The following is a 14,619-nucleotide window of genomic DNA, read 5'->3' as shown; positions in this document are numbered from 1 at the left end:
TATATATATATATATATATATATATATATAATATGTATGTATGTGTGGTGTGTGTATATATTTGATATACTATTTTCAGAATTTAAAATTTTTAATATTAAACATACATTATATAAAATGAAATACACCAATTTTTATGAAAATTAATACATATATATCATCCGCGAAAAAATTAAATTGCATGCACAATTTTTAATTTTTTTATAATAATAAATTTTGTTAAAATATTAAAAATATGTTACATCTATCTTACTTAAAAAATAATATAATTATATATGCATCAATATGTAAAGGAAATGTCAGAAAAAATTATATAAATAATTTTATTTCCAACATACAGGTGACAGAATTTTAAATAATGATTACGTAATGATAAGTTCACATTGAATGAAATAAATATTTGTGTCACTATGCATTTAAGCACATTATAACACGTATTAAAAGAAATTTATGAAATTGGAAAGTTATTTATTAAATATACTAAACTTTATTATGTGAGTGTAATATTTTTAAAAAATCATTAAATTATTATATAAACTTTTTTATAAATAACACTGAAACACAATTGTGAAAACAATTGCAGAAAATTGTAGTCTCTCACCTGTGGAGAGAACGCCATATTGACTTGCTAAATGTCAAAACAGATTAAAAAGTACAATATAGACGTATACATATTGTTAAATATATGAATATGATTATCAAGTTCAATGATAGAATCAAAGATGAATATCAATTATAACTTTTCTATTCAAATTAATTTTAAAATTTATTTTATGTGATTTATAATGATTTTGAATATACATACCTCAATATTGCGAAAATCTGACATCTTTATTGTTTTTAATGAAAAAATTTATTTCGTGAAGAATATTTATAGATAAAACTTAAAACATTTCTTAATATAGAAATCTTGTTATTCTTGTAAACATAATGAAATAAAAACTTTATTCATAAAGAAATTCGGTTATTGACACACTATCAATATGGCGGTAAAGTGGAAAACGATGTGCTTTTCAGTATGTATTACAATTTTAATTCTCAGTAATCAACATTTTTTCTAAATATAATTATAATGTTTATATAAAGATTGTTTCAAAGTGTTTATTTCTAGTAAATCTAATGTTTATTTTAATTTATAGAATAATAATAATATTCGATTTCAAAATTTAAAGAATAAAGAAATTATCAAAAATATAGATTTTTAACTTTAAAAATTATACTATATTTAATATTTAATCATTTAATAACTTGTATATTATATTAAATCTTTCGATTATAATTATAAATATAAATATAAATAAAAATTTTTTAATTTCTTAGAAATGATAACATAAAATTTATAATTAAAATAAAATTTTTTCATTATTTTTAAGGTATAAACAAGGATGTGCTTTTAAAAATAAAATCATGATTTAAATATACTGATATATGTCTTATAAAGTCATGTTAAATGATATTTGGAATTAATCATTTCACTTGTATTTAAATTTAATTTTTAATTAAAAGAATGCCAAGTTTGAGAAAAAAAGTTGCTGGTTTTATGCGACAGTTATCTATTAGCAACTTGGCAGGAGCTGTAGAAAATATAAGTCAAGGAGAACAAACTTTGCATAGTCCAAGATCATTAACACAAGATTTTACAAGTGGTTGTTTTATTACACGATATCTTGATGGGTAATAATTTTTTTTAAATTTTTGAATTAAATTTTTTTAATGCATTTTTATTGAATATTTTTAAATAAATTTATAACATAGTTATAAATATTTATAATATTTTCAGTTTGGAAACTAAACAAGAAGGACCAGCAATTTTGCATGGTAGAAATCCAGAAGAACTACCAACCAGACAACTTGGAAATTTTCAGGAAGATAAAGATATAGTTGCTGCTCATACTGGCCCAGATAATGGACTTACAACTGTTAATATACAACAAAGACATTTAAGTATTAATGATATTGATATAGACTACATTGATATGTTAGATCAAGGAGAACAATATAGAAATAGTATGTATTCCATATATGAAATTATGGAATAATGAAAAATATATTTAAAAAAATTTTTTTTTTAGCATCAACAACAACAACTCCTGCAATTGCTGGTGTTGTTGATTGGTTTAGCCCTCATGAAATGGTTTATGGAATTGCTACTACATTATATGAGAAAAATCCTACAAATAATACAAATAATGGAGAACCAATAGCAGATTGTTTTGGTATTGTAGCACGATCAAATTCAGCAATTTTGGCACTTGCTGATGGTGTTAATTGGGGTATGGTTATAGAAAATAGTTATCTATTTTAAATAATATTAAATAAAAATATAGGAATGTATGTATTTTTTAATAGAATAAAATTATATTAGGTACCAAAGCAAGTATTGCAGCTAGATCTGCAATACATGGAAGTATGGAATATTTAAATAAGGCTCTTTTTTGTCCTTCAATTAATGGAAAAATGAATACAACAAAAGATGTTTTTATAGCATTACTTCGTTCATTCCATGCTGCACATTCATTAATTTTGCAAGAACAAGGAATGCTTACAACATTAACTGTATGTGTAGTTCTTCCACTGCCAAATTCTGATTCTAATACAGAACAAATTAAATATATGGCATGTACCTGTAATGTTGGTGACAGTTTAGCTTATGTATATTCAAGGTAATATGAATAAAAATTAAAAATTTTATAAAAATATTAAGTAGGATATTGTTTGAGATAAAAAAAATATTTGGCATTGGTAGGAAAACTGGAGTAAGAGAAATAACAAGAGGATCTCATGATATTCATTGTATGCGTGATATGCGTGATGCTCTTGGAGCATTAGGGCCTGTAGATGGTTCTAATCCTGAATTGAATAATTTAACTCTTGCCATGACAGAAGTTGAAAAAGGAGATATTGTATTCTTAACTAGTGACGGAATTTCAGATAATTTTGATCCTGTAGTTGGAAAATTTGCTATCTTACCATGTCACAATTCTGTACCTGACTCAAATGTAAAAAATCATACCGAAGGAAGATCAAAAACGCGTCGAAAATCTGCAGAAAACTTGAGACATACAGAATCTGGCAATAGTAATAAAAATAAATCCAATTTGCCTGTAGTTGAAGCATATCAAAGACATGAGTTGACATTGCTTAGAATGGAAGATTTATTAAGAAGGGGTGTATCTGGAGAAGGCCCACCATGTAATAGTGCCAAACATCTTTGTGAACTTCTCTTGGATTTTGCTGTAAGTTATCTAATATTAAAATTGAAATTTAATAATAAAATATGCAAAATATGCATGAATTGCATGATTTCATTAATTTTTTAATAAGCAAAAAATAAAACTGAAATATATAATATATCATATAATAAAATAAAATGGTAATTTTAAATACTAACATAAATTTAATTTTTACATATAATAAGGTACGCATAACTGCCGCTAAAAGACGAATATTGGAAGATACAGATTTATATTATGCACAAAATAAAGATGGCCAATTAATTCAACTTTCTAAACAAGAACAAAGAACTCGACGAATAAAAACTTTGGACAAGGTTTCTATGATTCCTGGAAAATTAGATCATGCAACAGTCGTAGCATATGTAGTTGGATCTATTAATTCGGAATATGGTTTATAATTAATTAATAAATTATAATTTTAATTTGTAAGGAAATTAATAAATTAGAATTTTTTCAATAGTGACATTTTCTTAAATAAATTAAATTAAAATTATTGTTTTATTATGAGTTGTTTATATAATTTTTTTATTATTTAAAATAAAACATATATATATGATAATATTTATTTTATTATAAATTCAGTTCATAGATTTTTTTTATAACAAATAAAATGTATATATGAATATATTTATATTTTATATATATAATTAGTAAAAGTATTAGTAAATAATTTTAAAAATTATTTATAAATAAAAATTTATAATTTTATTTTAAAAATACTATATTTATTATTGAATACATTATATATTAGAAACATTAAGTTAAAAATATTTACCAATCTATCTTATTTTAAAATTTTCAAAAAGTTATCATATTAAAATCACTAATACTTTCTATTTACTGATTGGTTATAAATAAAATATTAACCAATCAAAATAAAGATTTTGCTAAATGAATGCTGCAAAAAGTTACAATATCATAACCAAGGTGTCGCCAATGGTAAAAGCTTTGGGATTTTATAGACTTGTACTAATGGCAGCCTTGACAAATACATGATGGCCGTTGCCACCGAATAGTGTAACGCGTACATGGAACTGTCGTGTGCCAGAAAAGTTTATTATTTTAAGAAGAATTTTTCTTTTTACATACTTCATGTATGTTGTTTCTGTTTGTAAAGGAATAAAATATTGTGCTCAGAACTAAAATCATGTCAAAAAAAGTGTGAAAAAACGAAAAATCGCGAGAAGAAAACACGGGTGGCAAAACCGCGTTCGCGGAGGTAATATTGACAATTTTTCATCACGACGCTATTCGCATTTTTCTGCGTCAATATGAAATACTCGTATCTAGGATATCTTCTTTGGGTTTCTCAGCTATTTGAACCGGAAAATTTTTCACAGATGGTTGCTTTTTCTTTTGTTTACGCCTTGTCAGTTGGGCTTTTGTTGTGTGCATCCGCGCGCCGCTGGTACCTATAAGTGAGAGTGAGATGTATGCGATTCTTGTATGCGTGTAAGTGGCTTGTGTGGCACGTATGCTTGCACACAGGCGCGTAAGTTATAACCTCAAAATATGCTTCCAGCTGTCGAATTTTTGTACCAAACTTTTTTTCACTTTAAAATAGTTGCTTATATTTATAAGTATAATTTTATCATAAGAATGTGATAGTTAATTCATGTAGTGTATATGACATTGTTTTATAACAGTATTATATATTTTGGTTTATAAAATAAATTCTAACAATTTTAAATATTAATAGTTTTATACAAATTCAGAAAAAAATAATACTATTTGAATGAAATTATAAAATGTTATTTTATCTATAATGATTAATTGAATATTGTTTATATGTTACAGGGTACAAATTAAATATAAGATTTGTGAAGCCATAAGTATAGTGTATGTGATATTGGTAAACAATTTAAAAATCTTGAACTATGTTTATAGTTCAAATATAAAATGTCTTGATATTAATGCTTTAAATACTTACTAAAAATTACTAAAAAATATATGTCAAATGTTATATTGGGATAATACAAAATATACCACATATATAAAGTGACATAGAATTGTTTTATATATTCAATTTTTAATGTTATGTCATGGAAAAATGTAGTTCAATTGTATTTATACATGGATGTAATTTTGCAACAGATGTGCTTTAAGAATAAGTCAAAATACTTTCAAAATGCAATTGTTCAATTATTCTTTAATGGATAATGTAGTTCGAAAAAGAACTACCTATTATATACAAGAAATTAATATTCAAACATGGTTAATATCAGAGTGTGATATTGAATATAAACATCAACATCCCAAATAGATTTATTTCAAAAAGATAAAAGGGTATTACCTAAATAACAGATGAAATAAGAAGTTACATGCATGACAGGAATAGGAGACGTAGGTCGCAGACGCGTTGAATGGCGCCGTAGCGCAAATACAATCTCCTATCATTAAGTTATAATTCATGAGTGGTAAGTTATAAAGTTATTTTATATATAAGATAAATAACATAATTAAAATATAAAATTATAATTTAGAAAAAGATCTTTATTTTTATAAATATATTATATAATTTTATTATATATTTAATTTTTATTATTATTATTTTGATTAATAATTTTTATAATTTATTATTATAAATATATAGGAGTATATAGAAGCGAATATAGATAAACTGAAAAGGTGGCTAGACGCTGCCCAGAGTAAAGAGGGGCTGCGTGGGCATGCAGCAGCCTCAGTCACGCCCTCTTCTCGGGGACTCAGTATCCTCTACAACTTCCCCGACTGCTCGGCGTAATAATCCTGTTGCTGTTTTGACACATCAACAAGTATGAATTTTTTAATTAAAAATCTAATATCTAAGAATTATAATACTCAATATCGTATTTTTACTGTAACTCATTTTAGTTACAACAGTTACAACAACTGCAGGCTCAAAATTCGAGTGGTCAATCATTAACATTTGCTTTACAACAAACATCAAATAATGTAAGTAAATATATGTTCATTTTAAACATTATTTATTAAAGTAAATAAATAATATTTGTTTACATTAAATTTTATATTAAATTTGTTATTAAAAACTTACAGCCACAAGACCAAGGAAATGGATCAACGACTGGAAATCACATAGTATATGTAAATCAATTAAACCATTTAAATCAGGGTACCATAAATCCCTCTGGGACTGGTATGGGCCTACCCCCGGCCACCCCCACTTTCGGGGTGGGCCTTAATATGGGATTGCCACTATCACTTTTAAATACCAGTCTTACATCCCTTACATCTAATGTTATCACTACATCAAATCCTCTACTCAATTTGGGCCTGCCAAATATAAATACAGGACTAACTACAATAAATCCTAGCCTTAATCACTTGAATACCATAAATTCAAATTTAACTTCAAATATTGGTTCAAACAGTATTAATAATGGTTTATCTGGTTTGGGACAGGATATAAATAGTATAAATACTGGAATTAATAGACTCAATACATTAAATTCAACAAATATAAATTCTGGATTACCCAGTGTAAATACTGGAATTACCAATGTAAATCAGAATTTAACAAGTTTAAATTCAAACATAAACCAGAATGTTACTAGTTTAAGCACAAACTTTACATCTCCAGGCTCTGGAGTATCTGGTTTAACTACTATTAATCCAAATATAAATACAAATCTAACAACTACCAGCATAAATCAAGGTCTTAATCGATCTATTAATGCTTTAACAACTGGATTGACTCAAACTAGTTTGAATTCCAGTAGTACACAATTTCCATTCCAAACCATACAAAGTATACAAAGCATTGCACCACATATTGTTGGATCAAATATTGCACATGTACCAAGTTCTGCAATATCGCAACATCCAAATTCAAACGTTTCTACCATTTCACAAATATCAAATACTGGTACTTTGACAAGTTCCAGTATATTTACAAGTACTTCTAGTGAACCAATTCATTCAACTACAACAAATGTGAATCATACTTCAAACGTGAATCTTACTACAAATATTTCACATCTTGGTACCATGCACTCAAATTTATCTAATGTATCAACATCTGTGCAGCATATATCTGCATCAAATGAACCGAATATGTCACTGAGTCATACTTCTTCTCTAAGTTCTTCTCAATCAACTGGATTTCAACCTCAGCGACAGTATTCACAGGGAATTAACCCTGGTTTAAGTTCATCAGTAACATTAACGGGCTCGTCTCAGCCATCAAATGTGGTCAGTACAATAAATACTGTAAAATCTATGCAAAATATTCAAAGTCAAAATATTAGTTCTCCAAGCAGTCCATTTTCAATACCATTAAAAAGTCCAGCATCTAACATTGCACCACCTACACCAAGTCCTAGTCCTAACAGACTATTACTTAGAAGTCCAGCATCAAATTCAATACAATCTAATAGAAATAGTCCAAGTCCTGTTGGAACGTCAACATCAAACAATAATTTTAATATACAAATGCAAAGTCCAATGCAGAGTCCAATGAGTGTTAGTCAAATACAGAGTCCTGTACTTAGTCCATATCCTCCTGCAAAAAGTCCTCATCTGTTAAGTGGAAATAACTCTCTGAACAACAGAAGTCCAGCACCTGGTGGGAGTCCTGGTCCACCTGTGGTAAGAAATAAATTCATATTTAAAAAAAAATAATAATAACTTGATATAAAATAATCTTTTAACATTTATGGTCATTTTCAGGTTAGACCTAATACACCAATACTTCAACAAGGTATGCAAGTATTGCAAATAATTCATGGTACACCACAAGGTTATCAATCAACGCCAACACAATTGGTAACTAGAACGCATTTAATTGGAAATCAACAAATTCAAATAGCTGCAACTAAACCTGCAAAACAACCACCACAAATTTTACCAAAACCTCCAAATCAACAAGCTGCTGGATCACAACAAAAACAACAACGTGTTACTACTACAATTACAAATCAAGTAATATATTTTGTTAAAATATATTAATATTTTAGAATAATAACTTTATTTTTTTCTTATTGAAACATAAATTATTAAATTATTTTAAGGTAACACAACAAACTCAACCACAATTGGTTCTTGCTGGACCACAACCAAATCCTACTACAGCTACAATGATACCAACAGCACAAGGTTTATTATTAAATCAGGTAATAACATATATAATATGTTTATCATGTGCATGTCTGTTTAGTATGTGATCATTTAAAAATATACACATTGTGCCTGTTCTAGCTACCAATATTGTACTATTTTCAAAATGCTTGATATATTTATTATAACAGCTTATATGCATTTTAGTATCACAAATATCTGCTTTATGCTTCATATGTTTATCACATTTCATACATAGGTTTTGCCGTCAACTGGACCCGTTATTGTACAGCAACAACCAGGTGGTGTTCAACTCATACTAAGAACGCCAGCCAGTGCCCAACAACAAACACATACTGCACAGGTGATGGTTTCATCCATTCAATCATTCAACTTCATCATGTTCATAATCATTGCTTACTTAATACTTTAAAAGTATTTTTATGTATTATTTTATATATTATTCAAATTCATCAACATTTTTATATGCTATATCATCAATTGGATTCTATATGCATTTTATGTTTTATTTTTATCTTATTAGCATCTAATATTATAGATAAGTTTATATAAGTCTAATTATAGATAAGTTTTTTTTAATAAAAAAGTAAAAAATAGAATAATGTTAAAAAATACATAAAAATAATAATATAAGACAATTTAAAAAAAATTTTTTTAAATTAAGTAATAAATGAAATATATTTATTTCATATACAAAATCTATTTTTTTTTATAGTTACAACAGCAGTTAGTAAGAGTTGTCACAGCACAAGGTATGCAATTACAAGGCATTACACCTACATTTTTCGCTGTACCTAATGGTTTTCCTCCAGCTGCATCTCCAGTAATTAGACATACTCCTTCTAGTCCTGCACCTTGTAAGTTTTTATAATTATATTTTTTTAATTAGTTTGAATTAATTTTTCTAATATTTTTGAGAATAATAAAATTTTTTATTTTTAAAATTTAAAAAATTTTTATTTTTTATTAAAAATTATTTATTTTTTAATATAGCTGCTAATTCAGGGACTGGTAATTCTATAGTGATTCAAAATGCAATGGTACAAAGTCCACAACCACAAATTTCACAAGTAGGTTCAAATACCAATACTGGTAACACATCATGTTCACAAACTGTTGAACAAACTTTGTTACCACCTCCTAAGAAAAAAGCAAAAAAGAAAAAGAAAACAAAACGGAAAGATGATGAACCACCAAAATTGGATCTTGCTAGTATAATGAAAATATCTGGAATTGGTGATGATGATGATATTTTTGATACTGATCTTACAACAGAATCAGATGTTTCTTGTCAAGTTCAAGTTGAATCAAATACGGGACAAAATTTGGGACAACTTTCATCCCAAGTAACAATACCTACTAGTTCTGCTCAGAATCTGATACAAGTACCTGTACCAAATACAACGAATACACAAACTTCTGCATCTCAAACATTTAATAGTCAACTTGTTGCCCAACTTCAGATGCCTGTGCAGAATACAATACAGGGACAATTACGATTTGCTCTTGGAGAGGATGGAAGAGTTGTCTTACATCGTACTCCAGAATTAAATCAACCTGAAATGGATCAAGCAACTGCTCAAGCCTTGATACGATCATTAACACAAAGTGGTGGACAAAATTCACCAATTATTTCTCATCTTCTTGGACAAGCACAAACGACAACACAATCTACACAAAATACTATATTACAAAGACAAAAATTTGTTAAATCACCTTTACCATCCAGTGTTTCAACAGTTACTACTACTGTAAGTTCTACAGCTCCACAAAGTATTACTTGTGCTAGTCCACAGCATGTACAAGTATGTTCAAAATCAAATAATCAGCAAAAAAATGTAAATGTTCCTCAAGAATCCAGTCCTGTGTTAAATGTTTGTGTTCAAAACAATCTTGTATCTTTACAAACATTGGATATGCAAGCATCAAAAAATATTAATGTACAAAATCTCACACAAACTACAAAATCTAATCAATCATCAAATTCTAACCTTCCACAACCAAATAGTAATGTTCTCGCTTCTGATGTTTTAGCAACAAAACCTTCATGTACATTCAATGTACAAAATTCTCGATTGATTAATACAAGTCAAGCATCTAATAATCAACAAAATTCTCATGTTTCTACACAAAAATCTAGTCAAGTGCGACTTACAAATGCTTGTGTTACTACAAATATGCGCCAAAATTTAAATAAAATATCTCAAAATGCTCATGTTCAAAAATCTTTATCAAACAATTTAACTATACAAAATGAACATAATATGACAAAAAATAATCAGAGCCATCAGCAAGGAAATCAACAAGAGTCAATAACATTGCAGCAAGAAACTCCAATATATCAACATAATCAACATCAACAAATAACAGCACAAACTGTGCAAACTCAGAATGTCCAACAGGTTTTTGAACAAAATCTTCAAACTTCTGGATCTCAGCATAACTCTTTAAATATGTTACAACAACAAAGTTCTTGCAATACTATGCAACATGATGCTATGAATGTTTTACAACAACATTCTAGTATTCAACAAAATACAATTAATGTTTTACAGCAAAATGCAGCTAGTAATGTACAAAATATTGAACAAAATTTGCAGACTGGTATTGGTGATTTAACTCATACACAACAAAATGTTATTACAAGTATGCAACAGCAAAATACATCTGCTATTTTACATAATACAAGTGTACAACAAAATGTAAATGTACAACAACAAAAAGTTGTTGCAGCAAACACATTCTCTTCTGTAAATACACATCATTTTGAATCCCAGAATACAATTAATGCTATACAACCAGGATTAAATACACAAAATAATCAACATCAAAATATTGTTATCACAAATGCTTCTCCTGCAAATACTATGCAACAAAATGAATCTCAAAAAATAGAAACCCAAACTACAACAATGCTTAATTCAGCAGCAAATAATATATTGAATAATGCTCCAAAAATTACTCCTGAAATTTTAAATGCATTGAGTAATTTGAATCCTAATGATCAATTATTAATTGCAAATGCAAATGGGCAAATGCAAGTAATTAGTCAACAGCTATTGCAACAACTTTTAGCAGGACAATTAAATACAAGTAATCAGGTACAAAATCAAAACCAAACTCAAAAAATAGTGATTGGTGAACCAGATACAAATAATCAGAATTTACAAGGAGTGCAAATTAATACGCCAACAAGTCAAATAATTGTAAATAGTTCTGGTGGAGCTCCTACAATTCAAAATAATATACAGAATATTGTAGTACAAGCTGCACCTTCTCAAATGCCACAACATATACAAATTCAAAATTCTAATTTTCCTAGTCAATTTATTGATAATCTAAATCAACAACAGATCAGAAATTTAGGTAATCAACCAAAGAAGGCAAAAATTATTAAAAGAACAAAAACTGCAGTTACTACTCAAAATACTGGAAATACACAGGTACGTGTAGATTCCTTTCTTGTTTTTCTATCTACTGTTTCTTTTATTGTTAATTTACTGTAATAACAGGTAACGAAAACAATTACGGTTTCTCGTCCAACAATGATATCAACGAATCCAAGTAATCTTCAAAAAATTGACAATTCTAATAAATTAAACACTATAGTATCTCAAAGTACAAATCCAATTAAAAGTGAATCTTCTCAAATTGTTACAAATGGTCCTATGCTTCCAACATCTCTTGGAAATCATTTATCAATTCCTTCAAATGGTCAAATGGTTCAAAGAGTACAGACGATTCAACTTCCTGCTCAAAAACAACAATTATTAAAGAATATACAATCTCAAATACAAGCTATATTAACTCGTAAATCAGGTGCACAACCAGATCAAACTATTTTAACAAAGTTATATCAAGAACAAGCAAAAATTTTAGCAAGTGGAAAAGTTGTCAGTACTACAACACATTCCGTTAGTAGTGTAAGTTTTATTATATTTATTATACTTATTAAATATATATTATATTTATTAAAATAAAAGTTTTAATTAATTTATGATATAAGATAGCATTAAAAAATATTCAATGCTATATAACTTTTATATAGGCTACAGAAACAAGTTTTAGTGTGAATGCAGTTTCAACAATAGCATCAAATTTAATATCCCAGAATTCTTATAAGAATCAAACATCAGCTGTGCAAACTCAAACACAAACATCTACTACTGTAGTAACTTCACAAAACTTAAATCCAAGTACATCATCAACGGTACAAAATAATTCATCTAATAATTATATGAATAATCTTTCGGTATATATATAATTTCTTATATTCTATAATTATATATTCATTTATATTTCCATTTATTTAATTATTTAATAAAATTTTTAGATATCACAAAATGTGCAAGGACAACAATGTGTACAAAATAATCAAAGTGTACATCAAACGCACACAAAACAGCACAAGATTTATCAGAATCATGGAACTCAGATATTAAGTCCGTCCTCTGCCAATATGCAAATTTTTTCACCATCAATCACTTCTGTAACTACTGTGCAGAGTAACGCACAACAATTAACTTCAATTCAAACTCAACAAACAGGAATGCAACAATCAACTCAATGTCAAACAGATCCATTAGATATAAAACCAAATATGCAAATATCAAGTCCTGTTAAACAAGAACTTTCTTCACCTATTCAAATACAAGTTCAAAGTGGCTCTCCTGCAGGACAGGTAGCCTCACCTAGAATGATTGGCAAAGGATCACAAAGAATTCAAAGTCCTGTAAATAACAGTGGTAATTCTAATAAGCAAACTGTTAGTCCCACTAATAATTCAAGTCCTTTAGTAAGTCCGAGACAAGGTGTGAAAAGACCTGCTTCTAGCCCAATTTGCAGACAAATTAACCGTAGTGACTTGTGAGTATAAATTTTTATACTATATAATATAATTTTTATATTAAAATCTTTAATTTTATGTTTTTATTATATTTTTATTTTTTATATTTATAGATTAGAGCAACAATTGAAAATTGATCAAAATGGTGCGATAAATCCAGATGTAAACACGCCATTTTTAAGCAAGCGTGATGCTTGTAAACGACTTGTACGATATCATTGTTTAAATGAACAAGTACTTAGTTCTAAGGATTTAGCAAAAGCTGATGAAATGTTTGAAGAAACAGCAAAACATCTATTATCAAAATTCAATTCTATGATGAATAAATATACGTATCTTCTTTTAATGGAAAGCATGGTATGTTAAAATATTCTTTCAATTTTTTATCTTTCTATTTAATTATAATTAATATTCAATATAATATAATATATTATGAAATTGTGTATATGAATCAATTAATTTAAATTTATAGCGAGAAGTTAGAACGTCAGAATTGATGATGATTGATAGAACTTTTGTTGCTGAAGAGCAAAGTATATTAAATAGGTTACGAGAACAAGAGGCTAAAGTTAATGGTAAAATTGACATATCAATAAATAAATTCTTCTGATATATTATTTATTTATCATAATAATCTTTTTGTTAAATTTTTAATTTGTAGAAGAATTTAAAAAAGAAGAAAAGCCATTGGTGCCAAAGGTTGAACCTGGTCTTACAGAAGAAGATAAATTATCACCATCATTAACTAATGTATCTGTAAAACGTGAATTAGAAGATGACTTTCTAAGTGATGAAATGGAATGTAAACCAGTGATTAAATCAGCAAATTGTACTAGTGGTGATTATGATGAGTGGGTAGAAATACAAAAAGAACTTGGTGTATATCCATCTACCACAGACTCGTTTAAATGTAAAAATATTAATAATAGTGGTAGTAATAGTGCTTGTGCTGTGGCTGTTACAAGATCATCCAAAACTGAAAGAACACGAGCAAATGGTGAATGTCGTATAACGATACCAAGTGCAAGTGTTTCTGGAGTTCAAAATACAGTCATAAAAGACAATTGCGAACAAGATAATACTCCAGTTTTTGAAAAACGTTGGAGTAGTGCTACTGATCTTGAACGAGATTTATTAGAAGATACAGACAGCTTAGATGGACTGGCCTTACATTCTCAAACTCAATGTCCAAGCTCTCTTCATGTAACAACTGAGAGTGGAAATGATAATGAACATGATGATATTACCGCACAGGTACAATCTGCCATTGATAGCATTCTTAATCTTAAAAAACGTCCTACAAATACATTACCTGGCAGTAGTGGTAACAGTGCATCACAATCCAGTGAATCAAAAGACACAGTGCTTGATCAAGCAGTCCGCAGCATTTTAGGCTCGTGACCCTCCTTTAATAAAGTATGTTAAACAAGTGAAGTTAATGGTGAACATCATGCTAATTGT

General features: G+C 27.9%; 3 protein-coding genes across 7 annotated transcripts in view; 2 read left to right on the top strand and 1 right to left on the bottom strand.

Moving 5' to 3' along the window:
- Window positions 1-761, bottom strand: part of LOC102676687 (protein zyg-11 homolog B-like) — a 4,728-nt gene extending 3,967 nt beyond the window's left edge. The window contains exon 1 of the mRNA XM_006616346.2: window positions 743-761. The gene's annotated coding sequence lies outside the window, so the exon portion shown is untranslated. The remainder of the gene's footprint in view (window positions 1-742) is intronic.
- Window positions 762-798: 37 nt separating this feature from the next.
- On the top strand, window positions 799-3,699 carry LOC102676918 (PP2C-like domain-containing protein CG9801). Its single transcript, XM_006616347.2, has 7 exons — window positions 799-1,016; window positions 1,374-1,674; window positions 1,781-2,007; window positions 2,073-2,273; window positions 2,366-2,663; window positions 2,747-3,236; window positions 3,419-3,699. Exons 2-7 carry the CDS (start codon window positions 1,508-1,510, stop codon window positions 3,632-3,634), a joined length of 1,599 nt encoding a protein of 532 aa, XP_006616410.1. The 5' UTR covers window positions 799-1,016; window positions 1,374-1,507; the 3' UTR covers window positions 3,635-3,699.
- A 508-nt stretch (window positions 3,700-4,207) lies between these two features.
- LOC102676050 (mucin-5AC-like) lies at window positions 4,208-14,566 on the top strand. Of its 5 annotated transcripts, none has more exons than XM_031510760.1 (17): window positions 4,208-4,455; window positions 4,577-4,728; window positions 5,034-5,653; window positions 5,830-6,010; window positions 6,099-6,170; window positions 6,273-7,823; window positions 7,905-8,156; window positions 8,246-8,347; window positions 8,551-8,655; window positions 9,028-9,169; window positions 9,306-11,755; window positions 11,825-12,235; window positions 12,361-12,564; window positions 12,646-13,178; window positions 13,272-13,515; window positions 13,631-13,733; window positions 13,820-14,566. In XM_031510760.1, the coding sequence occupies exons 4-17, from the start codon at window positions 5,906-5,908 to the stop codon at window positions 14,557-14,559; spliced, it is 7,014 nt and encodes a 2,337-aa protein (XP_031366620.1). In that variant the 5' UTR covers window positions 4,208-4,455; window positions 4,577-4,728; window positions 5,034-5,653; window positions 5,830-5,905; the 3' UTR covers window positions 14,560-14,566. The 5 variants fall into 5 exon arrangements, with proteins under 5 accessions (XP_031366620.1, XP_031366617.1, XP_031366621.1 ...); XM_031510757.1 differs by having other exon boundaries at window positions 4,577-4,688; window positions 6,090-6,170; window positions 13,820-14,559; XM_031510759.1 differs by having other exon boundaries at window positions 4,209-4,455; window positions 6,090-6,170.
- The last annotated feature ends 53 nt before the right edge of the window (window positions 14,567-14,619 follow it).

This window comes from Apis dorsata, unplaced genomic scaffold, assembly GCF_000469605.1.
Source record: "Apis dorsata unplaced genomic scaffold, Apis dorsata 1.3 scaffold_257, whole genome shotgun sequence".
Classification (NCBI taxonomy): domain Eukaryota; kingdom Metazoa; phylum Arthropoda; class Insecta; order Hymenoptera; family Apidae; genus Apis; species Apis dorsata.
This window is presented reverse-complemented; position numbering and strand designations above follow the sequence as displayed.

Bases quoted from the DNA above. Each gene is read 5' to 3' on its own strand.
- LOC102676918 (XM_006616347.2), top strand. From the start codon at position 1,508: ATGCCAAGTTTGAGAAAAAAAGTTGCTGGTTTTATGCGACAGTTATCT. The intron at 1,675-1,780 runs GTAATAATTTTT...TAATATTTTCAG, and splicing joins ATTACACGATATCTTGATGG to TTTGGAAACTAAACAAGAAG. The intron at 2,274-2,365 runs GTATGGTTATAG...AAATTATATTAG, and splicing joins TGCTGATGGTGTTAATTGGG to GTACCAAAGCAAGTATTGCA.
- LOC102676050 (XM_031510759.1), top strand. From the start codon at position 5,906: ATGCAGCAGCCTCAGTCACGCCCTCTTCTCGGGGACTCAGTATCCTCT. The intron at 8,656-9,027 runs GTGATGGTTTCA...TTTTTTTTATAG, and splicing joins AACAAACACATACTGCACAG to TTACAACAGCAGTTAGTAAG. The intron at 9,170-9,305 runs GTAAGTTTTTAT...TTTTTAATATAG, and splicing joins TCCTTCTAGTCCTGCACCTT to CTGCTAATTCAGGGACTGGT.